Raw genomic sequence first — 23,034 nt, 5'->3', positions numbered from 1 at the left:
TCAATCCAAACAGGCTCTTAGTCTAGTGATTCCTACTATGAACAGATATTAAGCAAATGCATGCCAGTGTAAAGCCCCAAAACTTTTGGGACTAAGTTATACATGATAAATTCATAGCTCACTCGGCGAGTAAATTAGGCCAGGTGCCAATCATGTTGCACCCAGTTTGTGGGCGTGACGCACAGTGATGCTTATAAGAACAAAGTCTTGAAAGCATCACTGTGTTGATGCTGGCTTGATATTACAGTAACTGGAATAAATAAGGATTATACCTTCATCTAACCTAGATTATCTGCTCACTCTTTCTTTGAATGTATTCATGCTAAAAACAAAAAAAAAAATTGAATTGGCCAAAGATCATTTGTGCGATGCAACAACAACAACATACCCAGTGTATTCCCACAAGTGAGGCTATGATCTCAAGGAAATGGAGAATATAAATTAGATAAGGACTGATCTGGACATATCGAAATAAAATCTGGTCTTAGAGATGCCATATTCCTCAGCAGCTGCTTGCCGTATGCTAAGACTTCAATCAGGAGAAACATCTGATACTGAAAGTATTGACCTTAAAAAGCGGTAACTCGACAATGCTGCATGCAATTAACAAGTAAAAAGCATTTTTTTAGAACAATAAACATGAAGCTTATCTCACAGGTCTATGTTCTAGAATTAATGCTATAAAGTTAGATTCTTAATTTTAACTACATACCAGAAGATCAACTCTTCTGCCCAATAATTGAACATGGCAAGCAATTCACAAAGCTAGCTGCCATATGTTCAACATACACCCACGAATAAACAAGGACGGGTCATACTTTCACACAATTGTTGTATCAAGTAACAGTATTATGAAATCTTGCAATATATATTTTGATCTAAAGTAAAGAATTTTTTATTCTTACACTAATCAGTGTTATTTAACATGTTCTAGCGTGCTGTCTGCCTTATTTTTCACGATAATAGTTCCACTTATTACGGGCAAACATGTACTTATCTTTTACCTGACCTGATAATGTAAAACTTCTTTTACAACTCTATATAAATTGATGCAATTACAAAAAGGAAGCAGCTATTGACCAAGGGTTAAATGATCAAAGTACAATCAGGACCAGAACAGGCAGAAGGCCTAAGAAGGTGTTGCAGGAGGTTAGAATGTGTTTAAATGTGCCAAGTGCAAGCTATTTTTCAGATAGGAGGATGTTTTTCCAATGAGGCATAGCCGAATAGCTAGAGCGATGAGCTTTTCAAAGCTTAGACATTCAGTAACATTAGTGAATTTATCACCAAAAGGGAAAGTCTACATTGTCATTACTTTTTTTAAATAATCGTCGTGTCCTAGCCAACTTGCGCAAACCTCAACTAATTCCATGGGGTACCCACTACCTCCCACAAGCACAAATATCGGGTATCTACATTAACATTGTCATAACTTATCGTAGAGGAATAACTTTTTTAAGGCCTCTGTTCATGAATCTGTGCTGGCATCTTTTGATTTTATCTTTCTCGAGTGGATGGCAGGAATAGATTCTTAAAGATAGATTCTGACTCCACTCGAGAAAGATGAAATCAAAAGATGCCCAACTACGAGAGTTTCAAAATAAAAGCTTCCCAGTTGATGAGAGTGATTACTGATAAACCAACCTCCACAAAGAGATCTTCTTCAGAGAAATGGGATCAGGGTTGTCACGAGATCAGGATTTACAACAAAATCAAGAACTACGCAACACTTCACCTCCAAGCCAACATAATGATGCCGCTGTACTCAATGAAGAACCAAGAAAGATTATGCGAAAAAGCAGCAAGAGTACTGAGACTAACAAGACAACGGAAGCCACCAAAGTACTCAGATTTCCACATAATTATGAAGAAATCCTTAAAGAGGCAGATTCTTCAGTTGACAGATCCTCCATAGACAAACTATATGATCAGCTACATGCTGGAGTATTTTTGAACCAAAAACGCAAGGTAAGAAAACTTGTCTCCATGGTTTAAGTATAAAACTAAGAGAAATGCTCTATTTGAAACACTGGCCAACCCTCTGAAAAGGAAAATTTTCCTTTACAAGCATCAAGACTTCCTTATTATCCTATTTGCAAAAAGATTTTTTTAACCTAATTCCACTCTAAAAACATTCAAGTTCTTCAAAAAATCAACTTTATCTATATTTCTAAATTCCCTTTCATTTACTCCCTCCATTTCAATTTGTTTGTTCGGTTTTGCCCTTTTTTTTTTTTTTTTTTTGAAACTAGTAAAGTTGTATTACTCAGCATACCCTGTATGCTGGCAACCTCCAAAAAGTGAGTAACCTGGAGAAAAGAAAAAAAAACTTACAGAGAACCTAGAAACTCTACAATCTGATCTGTATCCTCAATACAAAGCTGTTTACACCAAAAGAACAAAGTTACAATACAATCCATTTTACTTTCAGAATAAAATTGGACCTATCATCTTAAAAACATCTTTCATTTCTTTCTCTCCAGACAGTCCACCAAATGCAGGATGGTATTATCCTCCACCACCTTTTCTGACCTTTGCTCCCTCCCCTCCTAATCCAGCAGCTTGGCAGATCTGATGTGTGGTCTGGCATGATCCATCTAGTATTTGTTTGTCTGGTTTTGACTTGGCAGGGGGTTTCTAGTAAAGAAGACTTTTGAATTTTGTGGTCTTAAACTAAAGATATGTTGAATGTACCAAAATGCCCTTTGATCTTGTGGTCTTAAACATGCCATGTGGAGAATTGAAATTAAAGAGTTGCCAAAAAAGGAAAGAGACATTCTTTTTGAAACAGACTAAAGGAAAAGTAAGACAAACAAATTGAAACGGAAGGAGTAAGAGATTAACAAGAATTCCAACTTTTACCTTAACACCAAGCACCTAGTTAGTTCGGAGTACTAGATATCTTGCTAGTGTTCTTCCTTTAGAAGTTTTCTATGGGTGTTATTTTGATGTTGATATACAGGTTCCGGTGTCCCAACATGCTACATGGAAGCATATATCTACTTTGAGTTTATGTTGTGTTCTTTATGCATATTTTGTTTAGCTTAGATTTCTGCCTTCAAACTAACCCCAAGAGAAGCATGTCCTCTTGTGATTTATTGGACCAATTGTCCAATTCTGATGTTCAAGCTCAACTAATCAATTAAGCCTAATCGCTTGAAATTACAGTTTTTATTCTGTAGCCATAATATCTACTCCTATGACAATACTTAATTTGCACTTCATGCAGAAATACTGGGTTGATAAGAAGTCAAATGGCAACTGCTTCATGCTGTATGCAAGAGACCTCTTAATCACTTGGGCAGAAGATAACCGTTACTGGCGCTGGCCCTTGGTACAGGAGTCGAGGTAATATGAATTTTTTTAATTACCTTCAATGTAGATCCAAAGCTTTAACTAATCCAAAGCATCCTTTACAACACATAGGGCTGGAAAGAAAAAGAATAATCCCTCTATTTCATTTCAGGAGGTGGTGTTTGATAGGGTACGGCGTTTAAGAAAGAAAGATTTTTGGAACATACCAAATATACCCTTATAACTTGTGGCCGTAAACATGAACATGATACTGATAAGAATAAAATGAAAATTTAAAAGTTAAAAAGTTTTGAGTATAGAAATAAGACATTCTTTTTGGAATAAACTAAAAAGGTAAGAGTGACATATAAAACAGAACAGGGGAAGCAATGTGCTAAAAGAGACTAAAAGTCAGTAAACATGTGTTAGCAGTCAGGCCACGAAATGATAATCAGGATTCAGCAGTTAAAACTAACTAAAACTTTCACATTCCCTATTAGAAGCTATTCCAAATCAACATGTACCACATACTTAAAGGTTTCTGTAGTTGAAGACTAGCAAACTAAAAAGGCCTGAAATGATGCTTTTTATTGTTTATGCAGTGATGTGCTTCTTCCAGCAGCAGAACTACTAGATGTTTGCTGGCTAGAAATCCATGGAAGATTCAATACAGTTAGGCTATCTCCAGGACTCATTTATGAGGTTGTGTTTATTGTCATGTTAAAGGATCCTGCCTATGGATGGGAAAATCCGGTGAATCTTCGACTCATTCTCCCAGATGGTGTACCGCAAGAACATACGGAGAATATGGTGGAAAGGCCACGAGAAAAATGGATAGAAATCCCAGCCGGAGAGTTCATGACATCAGCGGATCAGAAGAATGGAGAAATAGAGTTCTATCTATATGAATATGAAGGTGGGCATTGGAAGAGAGGATTAGTCATTAAAGGTGCTGTCATCCGTCCAAAAGCCTGAGTTCTATGGCATATAATAGGAATTCGGCATGCAGCTGCAGCTTACTCAACTGCAGTTTCCTTTTAGCTTTTCCACACTGATGTTTAAGATGATGAGCACTACGCTAGTATCAGATAGTGTTCTTTCTTTTGCATGTGTATATTAAGATGCATGTGCTATGCAGATATGTTTGAAGCCTCAGACATTTGGCGTTAAGCCCAGAACTCAAAAGTATCAAGTGATATATGTGTAAAGACAAGAGTTGACCTATCTAGGAAAACTCTTGCATACCATGTGTTAAACTGGTGAAATAAATAAATAAATAAATAAATAACTTGTTTCCCCCCAGCAGGGAAACCTATGGGTCTGTAAACCTCCAGAATGAAAAAAGTAAAAGTCTCAATTAAAACATCAGTTTGAGGTTCAGCGTATTTGCCAGAATTTAAAAAAAAAAAAATTGTATTATCTGGGAAAATATTTTAAGAGCCAGTATTGCACTTTCTCAGTGACATACGAGCATTTAATGGATAAGTTTGTTGGTTATACTATAACATGGAAAAAAACATGGCATAACATATTGTTAATAGATATAATCGTATAAGCTGATCGACCAAAAGTCGTATAAAGTCTATTCTACTACTGATCGACCAAAAGTCATATAAAGTCTATTCTACTAACGGAAATGTCTTGCTACTCAATGTCGTTCCAGTAAGTCAACCAGCTATAAGTATATAACGGGAATAAATACAGTAAACATTTGAATATAATTTATTTCCGTTGCCAAGATCCTTTTACCTAAAGGATATGTTATATTAATATGTACCTAATACCAACGAATATTTGACCAGTTCCATACAATGGTAAGTAAAATAGAAAATACAAATGCAAATACTGACCTAACCAAAATCTGATCGTAGCAGAATCTTTCAAGCAGGACATCTAAAAACAAAACCTAGGGATGTATCAAACTTCTGTATGGTAATTTTCTGGCTTGAACCACACTGAGAAATCAATCCCTTTGCTCTTCAAATTCTCTGTTGCTGGACCAATCTTCTCAAGGAGCTGGACATGTTAACGGAAATGATAATGAGTAGCAAGACATTTCCTTTAAAGAGTTACATGTTCTAAATTTTTACCAAATTTTAAGAGGAATTAGAATATTCCATCCTCTAGATACTTAACAAAAATATTTAAGAAAATTAACCTACTTGATTTGACGTATTACGCGTTAAGTCAACTGCAACTATATGCAGATGAAAAACAGATTGCAAGTTAATTTCATTTCAACGTAGGTAAACACTTACCTTGGCATGGAGCAAACCGTTGGATACCAAGACGGATCTATCAAATACTGAAAACCTTCCACCATCCATACACGAAACTGTCCCTCCAGCCTCTTCAACTATCTGCATGAAACATACACCAGTATGAAATAAAGACTCGAATACAACCTGTCAATAGTTAGTTAACTAGCAGTAACCACTTAGAGAAATTTGAAAAGTACAACATTTAATCTATCTCACTTTTCATGAGTGGATGTCCTGGAGGTATTTCATTAGTACAGACTTTACCAACATCTGATACTTCAAGTTAAAAAGATGAGAACCATTCACTTCTTCGATTCATAAACCAATTCACTGATCTTGAAGAATTTGCATCCAATGGGATCATACGCGAACTTAGAAATGAGACAAGTTTTATATATTGCTACTAAGGTTTCATTCTAACAAACAAAGGCACTCCTGTTATAGGACCTTAACTCTCCTGCACACTTTGCCCCACTGCATTACTTGTTTATTTTACAATGGTTAGTTCTACTTATCGACCAAAAACAAAACACACACACACACACACACACATACACAATGGTAAGTTCTGCTGTTTTTCCTTTTCTTTGGTGAAGTACATGCTATCTTTAACTGACTAAATCTCTATTCACAAATCTATAAAGAAAAAGAAAATAAGTGGCAAAGACAAAGACAACATTTAACCTTTTTTTTTTCTTTCTATTTAATGGAAAAGAAGAAAAACAAGATATGATATTGAAAGTACGACTTGCTGATTGGACCTGTTAAGCATCAAACTGTGCCTACTCAGCTCTTTAGAATTTTCTTCAAACATGAGTAGAACAGTGTCTGAGATATATCGGTAATAATGAAAGCAACAATACCAGAACTCCTGCAGCCATGTCCCATGGCTTTAGACGATATTCCCAATATGCTTCAGCAATCCCCAAAGCAACATGACACATGTCAACTGCAGCAGCACCAAGCCTTCTCACACCCTATACAGAACATGGCAGGACGAAACGTTGTTATTATTATTATTTTTTAGTTTATTTTATTTTTTTGGGGGGGTTGGAGTGTGTAGGGTGCAAAATTTCAGAAAAAGATAAGAATAAAGTTTACTAAGCCAGCGACAGGAGCATTAAGATAAAGGATAAAGTTGCTACCCGGCTGACATCAGTAAATTCCTTGAACAATTCCATATTGGTTGCCCATGGATCATCATGATCATATCCAAATCCAGTCACTAGAAGAGATTGTTCCACCTAACCCCCAACCAAAAAATTAAGAACAGTAACGAATAAGTTAAAGGAATTGGGGAAAGAAGATTGACAGTAAGTGTACCTTTCATTTAGTGAGCTTTATATATGCAACACTATTGTCAATTTAAGACTTCAAAGCCAGGCCATATATTATCTCTTTGCCAAAAAGAAGGTGCAAAACTAGCACAATTATCAAATTGTAACAAATATACTTGCATGTAAATGGGTATAGACGCATAACAGGTCACACAGAGCAGGTAGAGTTCAACATTTACCCGACTTCCTAATGCAATAGGACAAGCAAGAACTGTGTGTATCAGATGCTATGAAAGTTATCAACAAACTCTCATTTCTAGTCATGGGTCTGTTGGAAATGGCAATTAAGCTTGTTTTACACATCTGTATGCATAAGTTCTCACCTTGTCAGTTCCACTGACATGAATCATTTCGCCATTAGCAAAGGCTCCTTTGCCTAGAAGAAGAAAATTGCATAATGTCATGAATAGATCTTTGGAATTTGCAATTGAGTAAATGACTTGTTATATATAAATGTCTTTACCTGCAGCTGCAGAAAAAGTGCGAGTATTCCAACACATAGGGCCACCAACAAACTCAACCTGTAAAGAAGCAGATCTTAACAATATTACAGTCTGGACGAGGATTTCATATGTCATATCTGAAAAGATATCAAAACAAGAGATTTGGTTCATTGATGATCCTTCCACTTTATGCTTTCCAAGTTCGTTCTCACAGTGTTTCTCCAAGATTCTGTAGATACTACATAAAAGTTACTATTAGATAAACGCCACATAATTTTGGTTGGTCAGCTAATTCTAGTCTTCTAAATTAAAAAATAGAGTTCCCTAGAGTTAAATTCGGCGACATTTATTCGAGCTCAACTAACACAAATTATGGATAGCTTTAGGAAGAAATCTTACAGCAATATTAAAGCACGTCACTTTTCAACTATTGTAAAATTTGTAAGTTTGCTGAAAATTCCTTCCCCTTTTTTATCTCTCAGTTCAGATCCCTTTATAGCTAAGAATATAAGAATTCTAATTTATGTTTTTTTTAGAATATATTATATGTGGCAGTAAGAGAATATAACAAATCAATCTCTTGGCACTACAACATTTAAGTTGCTAGTGATCATTCAAGATTTTGGTTTTCTTCTTGCACATTAGGTGTAAGATTATCAAAGACCAAGCTTGCTGGATAAGAGACAGTGCTCTTCCACTGAAACATAATAAATAATCCAAAAGAACATCAGAAACTATCCCAGCATATACCACAGCAGCTGCAGCAGGCTTCCCTCTAAAAAGAACACCCACAGAGACCGCAAAGCTAGGATAGCCATGCGCGAAATTTGTTGTTCCATCTGCAAGCCAAAGTTTCTCATTAATATTCATTCCCCATAGGTTGAGTTGTCTTTAAGATAATATGTGGTGCTCGTTTCTAGAATTTTGTTGAACTCACCCATGCAAGATATCTATTTGTATGTTATAAGATGATTTTATCAAGATTAAATTAAGTTTTTTAGCAAAAGATTTGGTCAGCTTTTGAAGCATATATTGTAGATATCTCACTTGATACAGTATATTTTTTGCATACTAGGGAAAGAAGAATCCACAGCGTGAATTGTGCAATCAACGTGTCAGATTTTGACTAAATTTCAAAAAGTAATCTGCAATAATCTAGATCTCAAGTTAGCTATGATATTCGTTAAATTGCAGCCCTTGATGTCAAGTTGCAACCGCTTCAAACGTCTCGTTATTTGGCCTCCCTTAACAAAGTCATGACCATTTACTAAAGTTGTGGAACTCTAGCCTGGTTGCGCTAGCCGCTCCACGTGCTTATGCGGCTGCATGGCTATGCCAATAAGTTACCTGGCTGTTTTATGTGCTTGCACGATCGCACGGCTATATCATGCTAACCTCCGCTGCTGCAGGACGTATGCAAGGAGTCGTAGATTTTTGGAGTTTCCTTCTTGGCTTAGGATTTCGGGTTTGCATATAAAGAGGGGAATTGCAAGACAAAGAAAGGGCCACCAGAATTCAGTTTTTAAAGGTAAGATCAAGCAAAAGCAAGGAGTCTTTGAAGAGACTGAAGCACCAAATAGAATTTCTTTCTTCTACTTTTGAAATTCACTTTGGAATCGTGATGTTTAGGAGAACCTCCGTGATGTTCTCAATTCTTCACCTTTTTTAATTTTGGGTAATTGTGGTGTGCAGGCCACCTTGCATCTCGAGTAATCCACTTGTTACCTCCTACAGTAGAGGTATCAGACAAATCTCCCCAACAAGGCTTAGGTAGGAAAGAAGAATTTACCTCATGTCATTTTTTACTGCGAGTAGAACTGGTCCCTATGGTTAGCAATCCAGCTCTTCAACTGCTACACCACTTCCTTGGGTGTCTATGACGTTCTCAACTCTTGGCATGAACCAGTTTTACTTCGTAAGGTTCTGACGGAATTCAAGATATGTTTTTCTTTTTGAAAAGGAAAAAAAGGAACTTCCAAGACCATAGAAGGAACAGAAAACAGTTTTTCAAGGCAAAATCAGAGACAAGAGTAGGAGCTTTTGAAGAGACTAGAACACCAAATTGGGTTTCTTTCTTTCACTGTTAATTTCCACTTCCAAATAAGAGATTCACTATGATGTTCTAGACTATTAGCACGAAATAATTTTTCTTTCCAATTTAGGAAGAATCTTATCATGTAGTTTGGATTAATTACTATCTTTCTTGGTCTTTATTACTAATAAGTGAGTTGTTTGTTCAATCTTGTATTTCATGTTTTCAATTGATTGACCACCACAACTAGATCCTTTTGGATTTTAAGGGAAACTTGGGAGATATTATCAATTTAGATGGAGGATTGAAAAGCTTGTGATCTATAGCATACAAATCAAATAGATGAATTTGGTATGATTTGATTGTAGAGTGGGGTAATACTTCAAACCATAGGCATGGAAAGTAGAGCTAAACTCATTGCATCCTCCTTATCTTAATAACCATAGAAATTATAGGTTATTTAAGAAGGTTAGCTTCACTTGACATAGGAATGTAGCCCTGAATAATTATGAACTCCGGCACGTCTCACATTATCAATAAACTCAAGAGGATGAGAAAGATCCAAACAAAGCAATTTAGTGAAGTCAGAAACACTAGGCTTGCTACCACAAGATTTTCTCTTAGCTACTTAGTTATTTTCTTTCCTTTCTTTATCAGTACTTAATTATTTTACTTCATTGTTTATTACTTCCACCCATTTTCAATTCTCAATCAATATGAAGTTAATGTCAACTCAACTTCATTATAAATCTTTGTGGGAGGATGCTCAATATTCATCCATATATTGCTTGTGCAATTACGTGCTTAACAATTTGCTAGTATATAGCTGCTTAGTACTTAGCTTAATGAACTTGTGTATTTGTTAAATCAGAACTAGTTAAATGTAACCCATTTAAACTAACTAGTTAAATGTAACCCTTTTAAACTAAAATAACCTGGCAGTTACAAGTTTAAACTACTTGGAACATTAACATTACCATTCTCAAAAACAAAAAAAAAAACTACTTGGAAAATCAATAAATTCAATCTACTTAGGGGAACCCACACAAGTTCTCTAACCCCGATAGAGAATTCGGCTACATGCCTAGCTACTTCCATTGCTGTGAAATCAGAGATCTGTAGAACAAACCTAAAGGGTCAATGCACCAGAGATAATCAGATGATGAGTCTCCAATAATTCCTCCTTCCTCCCCAAGGATTAGATGATCTGGAAAATTCTTCCTCACGACCTCAAGGATAGCAACTTCACTACTTTTATCTGTGCTGCAATAAGTTTAAACCAACACATTAACCACTGCAACAACATGATGAAAGTCTTCACGTATACATGATGAAAATCTTCACGTGCAGAAATAAAATGAACATTATAACCTACTCGCTAACAAGAAGGCATTCTCAAATGTTAGTGTTAAATTCAAGCAATGGTCTTAAGAGAAGGGAAAGAAAAAAATAAATCACGGAGCAGTTACCAATGATCAGATAATGATGGAAAGGGAAGTCAGACTATTCACTACAGTCTAGTGAAGAATTAAATCATTTCAATGAAAGCATAATAAATAAAAATAAAGGAAAATATTCTTCGTGACAAAACTAGACATAGTGATAATGATAGAAGTAGAATCACTAATTACTGAGAATCGCACGAGGGTCAGTCTTGACACCAGAAACTGAGAAACAACACTGCAACAAGAATGGAAAATCTATCAGAAATGGTGTTTAACAGCCTTATAAATCAACCTGACACATCAGCATAGAAGAAAAGAAACAGAAGCACTATCTCAGTTCACCAACATAGGAAAGTAATACAAGGTCTTACTCAGTCACTAGGTCAGTGAGCCCTTTATAGGTAACATTTCGAGGCTTATTCACAGCATCCATTACAACCTAAAATGAAAAATGAAAAAAAATGAGAAAAAACAGTTATGGATTAGGCGCCAGAAAGATTATTTAAAGGTTAGATGCAGAAGGGAGATAGATAAGTGGTGAAAAAAGAAATTGCAGGATCCCTTACTTGTCCATATAAAGAAAAGCAAAAAATGGATATTGAATGACCATAATCAGCACTATAATCTCAATGCACAAGAAAAGAAGACAGAGGATACCTCACAAAGCACAAGCAATACGATGATTGAGGCCAAGAGAAAAGGTAAACAGAAAAGGCAGCAAAAAGAAGGTAAAAGAAAATCGGAACAAAGCTATCAAGAACTAGAGCACGTCTATAGAGACGTGAGGAGTACAAGACATTCTATTAAATAAAATCTTTTGATAACTGCTAATATATGAGCACCTATGTATATATTCCTATACATCTTTTATTTCTTCTGATTGGTTACCTAATGGCTAATACCAGTAATCAACCTCATCCTAACCCCCACCCCCGAGCAGGCCTTTCCCTTTCCTGGCAATCAAATTAGTGAAAGGTGATAATAATACAATGTGTGGTGAATGATGACAATATAACACACACTTTAACGTAGAGTAAAGGGTTGTATTTATCTTTCTCTAACATCCTAACTCTTAAATGAAGCTTAACATCATGTTCTTAAGCATCCTACTTATCCTCTTGGCAACCAACTCCTTGTCTCTGATAGCTCAATAGAACGAAGGGTATCCTAATTCAATAAAGAGTTCATGGTCAAAAACACAACCGACCTATCACTTTCTCGCGAGTTTCACACCCCAACTATCAGCTATTCCCTCTTCCTACCTGAACTATAACCATTTACCTATTAAAACACACCTCGACGCTGATTAGGCCAATTGTTCCCTTTTTCTACCTGAACTATGACCTAGATGTGTTTTAATACATAAATGGAGATAATTCAGGTAGGAAAAGGGAACAAACTGATAGTTGGGGGTGTATGTTTTACCATTATCTCTTCAGTAAATCATGCAATGCACCAGGAAAAAAATTGCAATTTGTAAACAAGAACTCAAAATTCAAATCTTTAAGCAGAACATAGAAATAAAACCAGAAAGAAAGAAACTAATTAAAAAGGGGGGCCAAACCTGAGCACCAGTTTTGGCAGCAACTTCAACAACTTGAAGTAGCTCACTAGAGGGAATACTTCCAGTTGAGTCAGCACCAATCTTTGAGTATACTTTCTTGTTACCCAATTCAGATAAAGTAGCCTTGGTGCAAAATGCTCCATTTGTTTTGGCTCTAGTGGAAAAACTTGTACAAAACCCGTGTTTTGTGCTACAACTTCTAGGAAATGACAGATTATAAGGAAGAAGAATTCTGGGTAACTGACAAATTCTTAAACATGAAACTGTGGATGAAAGAAGACATCTTTCCATTTTCACAGTTTGAGTTTTCTTGGATTTTTGTACCAAAGCATCGGTGTTTGAGCTTTGCTATTTTCCTCAAATATTGTACTGTATTAATTTGAAGAATATGAATTGTTTTTGTACGACCCTTTGTTGCGTGATATTTTTCTTTGCTCCCTTTATTATGAAAACTAGTGAATGTATCCGCGCTTCGCGCAGTTATAAAAGTAAATATTGTTAAATTATGTTGTATTAGGAATTTCGGGATAGAGAAAAAACTATTAGTAATTATATATGTAGTTTGGAAACAACATTATTAGTTATTGCAAATAATAATATTTATTACTAATTATATTTAGAGACTTTTGGAATATACTAATGAAAAAGATTACTAATTTTATATAGAAGTAATTGTCGCCTTGTCTTGTTCGAATCCAACCAAGTATTGATTTCATAAATAAAATTAAATAGCATAAAAATGTGAGTATCATTACTTATATTTAGATGGACTTTAATAAGAAAAGAACAAAAATAGAAGTCTTTGGTCTAAGAAGTCCCACTTCAACCCTCCAGAATAAATAAATTCCATCGTGAAAAACATTTAAAAATATATTTTTACTTTTCCTAAAACACAATCACTAAATTTTAGTACATAAAGTAATCTTTTGACATCTAATTTCCATTTCTTACCCTTATTTGTATCTTCTATTTTAAAAGAGAACTTCAATAGGCAAATTGGTTAGCGAGTTTATAATTCAAATTTCTTATTACGATTTTTAATATGGGACTCATTAATATCATTATTACAATTTTCTTAATTTTCTTTTAGCTTCGGTTGAAACTTTTTTAGAGAGCATGATTAGTATCCCCCACCCCCCCACCCCCCGTTTTTTTTTTTTTTTTTAAACCTTGGTTAAGCACTCCAAAAAAAAAAACCTTAGGAAGCATATATATTTTTGCCAATTATCAGGCTGATCCCCTTCATCTAGGGATTTCTTAAAATGCAATAATAAACTCAACATTAGAAAAAATGAACAAAAAGATAATGCAACATATTTTGCTAGCAAATAACTGCAATTTCAATAATGCTAATATAAAATGAAAAAAAGCATAATATTGTTCATGTAAGAGACCGTAACTTCTTACTACTTCACATGTGGATTCAAAACCTATGTGTAACACCCCGTATTTTAGGACTGAGTTTAAGCTCATATCATTAGAGTTCTAGTGGAAACATGGAAGGTTTGAACGTTTTGCGAAAATGGTTGATAGGCCTATTTCGGGCAGCGATAACTCCTTGATCGGTTTGGAATTTTGGAAGGTACTATCAATGAAGTTGTAGTATGTAGAAATACCTTTCTAACGATATAAGGATCAAGCCAATCAGAGATCGGAGCAAGGAGATATGATCGTCTCAATATGGCTAATAGTAAGGCACTTGAAATCCTATAGAATCGGCTAAGTTTTTGATACGTCTGACTTCCAGTCAAATTTCATGAAAATCCGTTGGGAATTTGAGAACCCTTCCTTGATGAAAGTTGTAGCCCTTTGAAATAGCTTTCCAACGGTATCTTACGGGGGTCAAACGGACATCTGTGCAAAGAGTTATGCCCATTTTACTGAAGCATGTTCGCTGGAAATTCTGCCAGCGTAACGGCGACGTTACGGGCCGTATTTCGTGTTACGGTCCGTAACAGTGGACCGTAACGTCCCGAAAATTTCCAGAAACTCACTGGAAATTTTCACCAAGATACGGTACCAAGTTACGGTCCGTATCTCGTGTTACGGGACCGTAACAGTGACCGTATCTTGGTCCGTATATACGTTTCGGGTCACCTGACTTCGGGAGGCCATAACCCTATCATAACTTGGGAATTTGGGAAAACTCAAAGAACGAAAGTTGTAGATAATTGAAAAACCTGTCCAACCATAGGTTGTGGGTTCACAGGAGACGTCGGGATAAGGAAATATGGACGTTTTAAGATAGATAGGTCCCAACCCGTTTTCAAGTTGGGTCAACCCATTTTCCCCTTGGTATATAAAGAAAATATTACCCTAACAGCCCATTTTTCCTCCAAAACTCAGATTTTAGAGAGAGGAAGTGAGAGAGAAGGGAAATTAGAGAGAGAAAGTAGAAAATCAACCAAGTTTAAGGCCCCGAATCCCAAAGCTCGTGAAGGAAAAAGTGTAGTACAAGTCGTTGTCGTCATTTTAAGCCCAAGATCGGACTTGGGGGTGTTGATTTCGTGGTGACTACCCAAAAGGTAATATTTCTACTCCCCAATCATTTATAGTTATGAATTGATGAATTCTTGGGAGTATAATAATTGGGTTTGTTGAAGATGATTATATGAACTATGTTAGAATTGTTGGATTGATGACTTGGGATTGTTGTATTCATATGGATTATGAAGAATGATGTTAATTGCATCTAATTGAGACTGTAGAAATTGTTAGAAGTAAAAGAATGGGGATTTGGTGAAGAAAACACCATTAATGGGGGTTATAGAGCTTCATGCCCACTAAGTGTTTGATAAAATGCTTAGATGAACAAAACATGGATATTGTTGCTAATATAGAATCACTATGACTTGTATGCTATAGATTGAAGTTGAAGGGGGTGAAGGACATTGTGATACGCCCAAAAGCGGAAGGTTAAGGTATGTAGAACTTCCATCCACATGTGGGAACTTCTATGTTCTTCCCCATGATCCGTTTAGTAAATTCTATGAAGTTCAACTCCTAGGGCATTAAACCCAATGTATTGGTAGCCCGTAATTATGTATGTATGTATGTACATGAATTCCGTATATATGTTCGTTATTGTGTTCCTAAACCTCCATTTCGGACATTAGGAATCCTAGCTTAATCCATGAATCATGAATTCTTCCTCATGTGTTCTCATGATGTTTATATGAAATTGTAAAATGTTATTTTACAAATTACAAGCATGTTTTCAAGTCAGCTACAAACGTATGATTATGCATTATGGTATTTCTCATGATCAAGTTTACAAGTTATTTCATGAAAATATGTTTACAAGTCCTTTCGTGAAATCATGATTTCAAGACAAGTACAAGTTAATTCACGAAAGTCATGGGCTTCTTAGCCAACTATATTATTTTCATGTTCGGGAGTTGTAATAATACCGAGAAGGCTCAGATAGCCTGAAACTACGTATGCCAACGTAGGATAAGAATCGCTCCGCCCAGTAGGACGATTCCTTTATATGTTCCCCATTGAGGGATTTGGATCCATTCATGTTATGTTCATGTCTCGTGCCCCGGCAAGGTACGAGATGGCTTAGCTGATCGGGCAGAGATCAGACTCCACGCTCCTCCCCGTGGTGGTTTATGTCGGTATTACAGATTATTACAGATTATTACAGATTACTACAGACTATCTCATGCTTCCAGTACTCAGTTTCAGTTTTAAATTTCATGATTTTGTACTCATGCTCATGCTCATGTTCATGTCCAAGTTTTCAGTTTCAGTTCTTACTATGTTATTCCATGTTCCATGTTGTTTCTTCCGGTTGCTTTACATACCAGTACATTCAATGTGCTGACGTCCCCTTTTTATTGCCCGGGGGCCTGCATTTCACGATGCAGGTACTGATATACAGGACGACACATCTGCTCAGTAGGACAGCATTCGTATCAGCTTATTTGTGAGCCCCATCTCATTCGGGGTTTAGTCAACTTTTATCTTATGATTAGTTATGCATCTAAAGGTATGCTGGGGGCCTTGTCCCAGTAAGTATGTTTTTCAGTCAGACTCATGATAGAGGTTTCATAGACTAGAACAGACAGTTATGTCATGTCAGATAATCGAAGTCGCATAGCCATTTTGGCTCACTCATGTTTAAACAAGTACTTTATTAAGTATTATGACTTATTATGTTTTATAAAGGCTCATCATGCATTCACGTTATATTCCGCTTATGTTATGCATCATGATGATTCAGCAAGCCATGTGGTTCGTTCGGTCACATGTAGTCAGGCACCGAGTGCCGTGTTACGTCCAGGCCATGGTTCGGGGCGTGACACTATGCACCTAATTTCTCTATCTCGATTGATAATATTCTGTAATATCAGTAATATAACCTGTAAAGTTGAAATTCAGGTTATGCGACCGATCTTCAATCTTTTGGAACACTTCTAATATATAGTTACACAATAGTTTTTGTTGTAGCGCGGGCGCCTTGGAGCAAAGAGAGTTGATCATCATTTGGCAAAACACCAAACATACGAAAGAATTATTTGGATAAACCCAAATTATTTGTTGATTCTTTATTTCTTGCAATAGCTTTATTTAGCATCAAAGACTTCTATCTTCATCCCTATAAAGTTGGAAAAGAACCCACAAAACTCACTCAAAGAGAAAGAAAAATAGAAAGATTAACACAAAAGAGGGATTGAGGAGTCACCCAAATCCGAGAGAGGTAGAGCGTCTGAAATTGTTTATTTTTTTGTCTCTTTGTAGTCCAATTCATCAGCCCACTTTCATAGGCATTGTTATTATCCATATGTCTTCTTGTTTCTCCTGTGATTAAAGATGAGAATTTTGTGAAGAGGAAGAAGTACACAAGCAATAAGAAACGCTAGAAAAAAAAAAACATGTAGATACAACAAAAGATAAGGGAAAAATTATCGACATCCTATTATGAACTATACATCAACCATTTTATTCATCGTTGACACGTAACTATACGAAGGTTATCTTGATCCAAGTAATTAGTCATGTCTTCGTACGAAAAAATGTTGGGCGAAAAGGACATTTAGTCTACTGGTATTGGTGAAAAGTGAAAACATAGGCATGGAGAAGAAAAGATGAGAATGAACGTAATAGTATATATTAATCCATTAATCCTCCACTATCACATTATTGACATTGATTAACAGTAAATAAAGCTTCAATATATCATCGGTTATCAGCTCTTATGCATTCTCTTACTAATAGTTATTGATCTTTCATTTCCTAAACGCTTTTTTTTGCATTTACTTTAGTAATATAATTGAGGAGATTATCTTTGAGAATTATTTAATGATATAAATATAAAATAGTATACAGTTACAATTATGACGTAGAGGACTAAAATGTGCTCCTCATTTAGTTATGCAATTATCTCTTCCTCATTTAATAATATAATTATTTAGCCACTTTTAGATTTTTAAAATAATTTAAATAAAAGTATTTGGGAAAAAAGGCAAAAAAACCACAAAAAAGATAAATAGCAATGATGGCCATAGAGGGGTGTCACATCACCTTGTCTATGCCTAGCTTTATTATATATATAGATTGGACCTTTTGTATTACTCCCTCCGTTCTATATTAGTTGTCACATTTTTCTTTTATACACCTCTTAATAAATCACAAATAAAAGTGTGTATGTTTACTACGGTACTACCTTACCATCTCTCTCCAATAATTTACAGTCTAATCGATATTTGTTGTTCCCATGAACAATCAATATTAAGGGCAAAATGGAATAAAATTATTAAGTTTATCTAAATTTTATAAAATGACAAGTATTTTGAGATAAATATTTTTAATAACATTGACAACTAATATGGGACTTAAGGAGTACAATTGTAACAAAAAAGAAATCCAAATAGTAAGGATGGTTGTGGGCATAACAACAAAAACAACAACATGTCAATGTGATCCTACAAGTGGGCATAATATGGGAAAGATCAGAATTCGCATTTTTTGGATTCTTGATTTGGATTTTCGAATTAAGGTTCAACTTTGAATTTAATTTGTGAAAAAAGTTAAAGTTCAGATTTGGAATTTTGAATTTTGAATATCCAAAAATATGAAATTTTTATATATTATTTTTTGCCCTATTCATTAGACATTAACCCAATACTATGTTCAACATCCTATTAAAGCAATTAATATATCTATTAATACGTTCAACCTTATCAAATTTTAATATCTTATTGTGTATCTTCTTTATAGGTTATTGTTGAGTACCATTATCATCAATGCTGATATTTGGCATATTTATATGTGTTTTAGTATCACTTATTTTTCATTTTTAATGCCTTTGAGTGGTTTGAATGTAAAAAAGAATACCCAAAATGACTCAATTATTGCTTTTAATATTTAGGAAGACAACCGTTGCGGGCAACTGATGTTCCATTTAGACATTTTTTTCGCAATCAGCTAAAATTGCAAAATGGGTGTCATACACTCACGGATGACGTGGCATGGTGACTAATCAAAATAGGAAATGTGGCAATTGGGTGTAAAATAATAATTTAAAAATCAATTACAAGAAAAAAGAAAAGATAAAAAATATTTTCACCAAAATAAATAAATAAATTACCTACTTTGCTAAACCCTCCCCCACCTACCCCACCCCTCCTTCCCCCTTTCTACACCTCTGCTACTGCTGGGCACCATTTTTTTTTTTTCTTTTCTAACGGCTCCATTTTTATTTTTTTGTTTTCATTAGACTTTGATCCATTTTGGAAGCATATAATTCAAAATTTGGCACTAATCTATAGCCCCAATTCATTAATTTTGTTTTTGTTTTTTTGTTTTTGCAGTCCTCCAATTCGGAAATTCGATTTTCGAATTTGAAGCTCCAAGTTATGTTAATGGCGAGTTCCTCAAATCTCAATTCGAACTCCTCTCGACGTTCCAGTTCTTTTGAGATATCACCCACTCGAAATGGAGCCCGTTTGAGGCAACCCGAAAATTCAAATTGGAATCTTTGAGCTTTAACAATGGCAACTTCAACTTTCTTCTTCAATGGAGATATGCCACATTCAGGAAAAAAAATGGAGTCGAGAAGGCTGTGTTTTAAAAGAACAAAAAAATGTGACTTCCATGGAAGGAGCTTAGAAGCTCGAAAAGAGAAAATAATTAAATCAATTAGGTGCGCGAAATATTGTTCTTAAGAGCATTAAGAACTTGTTCATGAAGTATTCAGGAGTTTGGTTGAGAATCAAAGTTGTTTGAATGATTTTTGGAGCTGGGTTTGACGAGCAACATATTGCACAGTGAAAAAAAAATTGCAATGGTGTTAATTTGTTAATTTGCAGTGGAAGGATTTATCAATTTGTTATCACTGTTATGCCGGAAAACTTATCCGGTGGTGGTGTTGTGGTGGCAAGTTGATGGTTTATGGTGGAGGAAGTGTTGGAATGAAAGAGAAGGAAGAAGAAGACATAAAAAATAAAAATCGTAAATTTAAGCCCTTCACACGCCTGTTTTTTGTGAAGGTCACACAATTTTCCAACTCAACGAAAAGTGTCTAAATGGAACATCAGCTGCCCACCTGAGGTGTCTAAATGAAACAAAAGTTACTTGAGGTGTTCAAGTGAAAGAAGTGGAGGACCACAAGAGGCTGCGATGGGTTTGGCCTTTTTTTTATCTAGTAGTTTAGGAAAAATATTACCACGACTATCTTGTTAGCACAAAAATGGGAATCAACCCAAAAAAAAAACATAAAAAAGGACAAAGAAGTCACCGTTTGGGATTGAGAGAGAATAATAAAAGTTAGTGATGGAAAGATGTAAAGTACCATTCATAAAGGCAATATTTTAGGGTGATGATTTCATGTCAAAAATGCAGCTCATACATCTTTTTTCTAATAAAGTATTGTACTTTATATTTAACTTTTTAATTTTTTTCTCACCACTGTTTAACTTTTCCTCAATACTCATCACTTATCAAACACAAATTCTCTTTGATTTTTTATTCTTCAATCTTCATTCTCTATATATGCTCAAAATCAATTGATCGGACACTATTTTAAGAGGGAAAAAAGAGCTGAAGAGATGCTTTGGATTTGTTTTTTCAAGTTTTCAAGGATTGTGGATTTTGAAGGAGCGAAAATTATTTTAAAATCAAGTTATCCATCTCTTGAATCAAATTCTATCTTTCTATCTTTTATTAGTTTTCATATTTTTTTATTGATATTAATATTTCATCCATATAAAGGGTCTTTTAAATTTTTTATTAGAATTTAATTGGTATTTATGTTTCATCCGAAAGAAATTTCTCAAAATTGAAATTGTCTTACCAGATCAACAATGCCTCAAGAAAAATTGAACAGATTAGCTATATTGTCAATTGAAACAGAATTACTAGAAGATATTGATAATAAAAAAATTATTACTAATTTTGCGTCTCAAAAAGCTAGAAAAATAAATTTCAAATAAATAAATATATATAATTTTTTAAAAGTTAAGGCCCCTCATTAGAGTTTGGCCTTAGGCCTCTGATATGGTTGAGCCGCCCCTGCCTAGAAATTAATAATATAATAATAATCATTATTCACAAGCGTTAAATATACTTAGCAACAGAAATCACTTATAAATAGTATTGACCTTTCTGTGAGATAATATCAATCCCAGACAATTCAAATTATATTTGTAGTGACCGCTAATCTTTTTAAAGACTTGAATTAGGCATGATCATTGAAATATTACCCGCTAAAACAAAGTTCAAGACCCACTACTCAAGAACCATCTAATTTCAGTGTTATCTATATTAGTTCCAAAGATGTCCATCCCCTTATCATTTGGATTTTTTCTCTTTTTGGATGGTGGTTTCCCGTGGATCATTAATGTACGGTATGGTATGGTATAGTATAATGTTGTACTGTATTAATGAATACTATGTTTGGATAGACTGTATCGTTTGTTGTAGTTTAATAACATTTTTATTGTTTGGTTTGACTGTATGGTACTATGTAATAACATGTAAGTTTACTAAAATACCCTTAACTAATATAACTATTTAAAATATCAATAATTACTAGGATAACCCAAGTAAAAGACAGAATAATAACTGCGTTCATCTCTTCTTTTTTTGTTTGACTCTTTCAGTTTTAAAAAAACCAAATAACAAAGTTGCTTGAGAATATTTATATCATTAAGATGTTTTTATATCATCTTGATTACTTCACTGAGAAGTGTTCCCTTCTAGCGTTCTCCTCTTTCAAGCTTACATAAGGGCTACAGATAGTTACTTTGATGTTCTCTATCTACAACTTTGTTCATTAGTCTAGCTTTCTTTTATATTTTGATAAAGTAAGTTGGTTGCTGCACTAAGTTCGATCCGCAAATAGCTGGGAACTTTCACGTCTACTTCATTTTGTTGATTTTTCATTCCTAAACTGTTATTATCTAGTAGGTTAGTTTCATGAATATAGAGTACAGAGCATAAGATATTAGATACCTGATAGATTTTATCTGAAATAAGTCCCATATGATTAGCATATTTGACTCTACCATTCATATCGATGTAATGATCTGTTAGAGCATTGCCTTGTATATATCCCTACATTCAATCTGAAACCTCATATTCGACAACAGAACTTGAAATGAGAAGTATCAATAATGAGAATAGCAAGAAGGGTGTGCAACTGAATGCATTGGAGTTCATACTTTGATATTCACTCGAGGCTTGTCACCAACTTCAATACCATGAGAGATAGAAGAAAGTCACGAAACGAGATAACAAAAAGACTGATCCTGAACTCCAGTACAAGATACAATACCCTACTATTTAGACCAATGTAACAGTTTAATCATTGTGTTTGTTTAAATTGAAGAGGCAGATGAATGAGTTGGTTAAAACAGGATAAAGTAACTTTTAAACTTATGCAACAATTAGTTGGAAAAAAAAGAGCTTCTGTGTCCTAGATGCAGATGAAGCTCTAAAGAACTGAATGTTAACAATACATATTCTACATTAACAGAATGTAGCTGCAGTACCGTTAATTGCAAAAACGCTACCAAGACACTGTAGTGCTGTTAATTGCACTAACAAGGCATTCACGCTACAAAACAAATAGGAAGAAAAATACAAACAAGAAACGGAAGGTTGACACTATCATTATGCAATAACGGCAAAAATATTCTAGTTTCAATGATGATAATCCGACATGAATAATATAAATTCATGTCGAATAAATCCATAACATAAAATGTATTGCATAAAAATATAAATTACTAACAAAATCCACTACTAAATAATAATAATAATAATAATAATAATAATAATAATAATAATAATAATAAGATTAAGATTAAGAATACTAGTCTAACTCAACTATCAGCAATCAGCACAGACAATATTAGTGCTTTACGGGCTTCCCATGGGGCTCCAATCAACGTACGACAAAAGTCTGCATGGTGACAAGTATATAAATAAGCTCTTGTGATCAGAGTCTCTTCTAAATCCATCTCATTTACCATTGCCCATATCTCAGACTCTGGAATGGGTGGTAGTGTTAAAAGACAGTTGATGGCACTTGCCAAATAATCCATCCCGCCTCTCAACAAAGTAGCCATTTCTCAAACATGATCCTGTTTTGCCCATTTATTCTTATTAGCTAGTGGTGTTCCTGAAGAGACACTCAATTTAGTGGCACC

General features: G+C 34.8%; 2 protein-coding genes and 1 long non-coding RNA gene across 6 annotated transcripts; 2 read left to right on the top strand and 1 right to left on the bottom strand.

Moving 5' to 3' along the window:
- LOC132622121 (phosphatase IMPL1, chloroplastic) lies at positions 1-12,791 on the bottom strand. 4 transcript variants are annotated; one of them, XR_009575820.1, is made up of 12 exons: positions 12,377-12,788; positions 11,184-11,251; positions 10,497-10,630; positions 8,086-8,174; positions 7,356-7,413; positions 7,216-7,268; positions 6,701-6,799; positions 6,419-6,532; positions 5,553-5,654; positions 5,145-5,310; positions 713-769; positions 1-593 (listed from the first exon to the last, which is right to left on the bottom strand). XR_009575820.1 is itself a non-coding variant. In XM_060336659.1 (10 exons), exons 1-10 carry the CDS (start codon positions 12,665-12,667, stop codon positions 5,212-5,214), a joined length of 1,107 nt encoding a protein of 368 aa, XP_060192642.1. In that variant the 5' UTR covers positions 12,668-12,788; the 3' UTR covers positions 4,994-5,211. The 4 variants fall into 4 exon arrangements, 2 of the variants coding, with proteins under 2 accessions (XP_060192642.1, XP_060192643.1); XR_009575819.1 differs by lacking the exon at positions 713-769 and having other exon boundaries at positions 12,377-12,787; XM_060336659.1 differs by lacking the exons at positions 1-593; positions 713-769 and having other exon boundaries at positions 4,994-5,310.
- On the top strand, positions 1,622-4,605 carry LOC132622122 (lectin-like). The gene is made up of 3 exons (XM_060336661.1): positions 1,622-1,968; positions 3,230-3,348; positions 3,897-4,605. The coding sequence occupies exons 1-3, from the start codon at positions 1,672-1,674 to the stop codon at positions 4,267-4,269; spliced, it is 789 nt and encodes a 262-aa protein (XP_060192644.1). The 5' UTR covers positions 1,622-1,671; the 3' UTR covers positions 4,270-4,605.
- A 1,866-nt stretch (positions 12,792-14,657) lies between the features above and the next one.
- On the top strand, positions 14,658-16,552 carry LOC132622835 (uncharacterized). The gene is made up of 3 exons (XR_009576019.1): positions 14,658-14,901; positions 15,242-15,297; positions 16,249-16,552. It is a non-coding gene; the product is annotated as an uncharacterized LOC132622835 (long non-coding RNA).
- Positions 16,553-23,034: the final 6,482 nt, after the last annotated feature.

The sequence above is a fragment of the Lycium barbarum genome, chromosome 12 (genome assembly GCF_019175385.1).
Source record: "Lycium barbarum isolate Lr01 chromosome 12, ASM1917538v2, whole genome shotgun sequence".
In the NCBI taxonomy this organism is placed as follows: domain Eukaryota; kingdom Viridiplantae; phylum Streptophyta; class Magnoliopsida; order Solanales; family Solanaceae; genus Lycium; species Lycium barbarum.
This window is presented reverse-complemented; position numbering and strand designations above follow the sequence as displayed.

Coding starts and splice junctions, on each gene's coding strand:
- LOC132622122 (XM_060336661.1), top strand. CDS start 1,672: ATGGGATCAGGGTTGTCACGAGATCAGGATTTACAACAAAATCAAGAA. Junction 1,969..3,229: donor TTTTGAACCAAAAACGCAAG/GTAAGAAAACTT, acceptor CACTTCATGCAG/AAATACTGGGTTGATAAGAA. Junction 3,349..3,896: donor CCCTTGGTACAGGAGTCGAG/GTAATATGAATT, acceptor TTGTTTATGCAG/TGATGTGCTTCTTCCAGCAG.
- LOC132622121 (XM_060336659.1), bottom strand. CDS start 12,667: ATGGAAAGATGTCTTCTTTCATCCACAGTTTCATGTTTAAGAATTTGT. Junction 7,414..8,085: donor AGCCTGCTGCAGCTGCTGTG/GTATATGCTGGG, acceptor GCTTCTTTACAG/GTTGAGTTTGTTGGTGGCCC. Junction 5,311..5,552: donor ACGGTTTGCTCCATGCCAAG/GTAAGTGTTTAC, acceptor TAACATGTCCAG/CTCCTTGAGAAGATTGGTCC.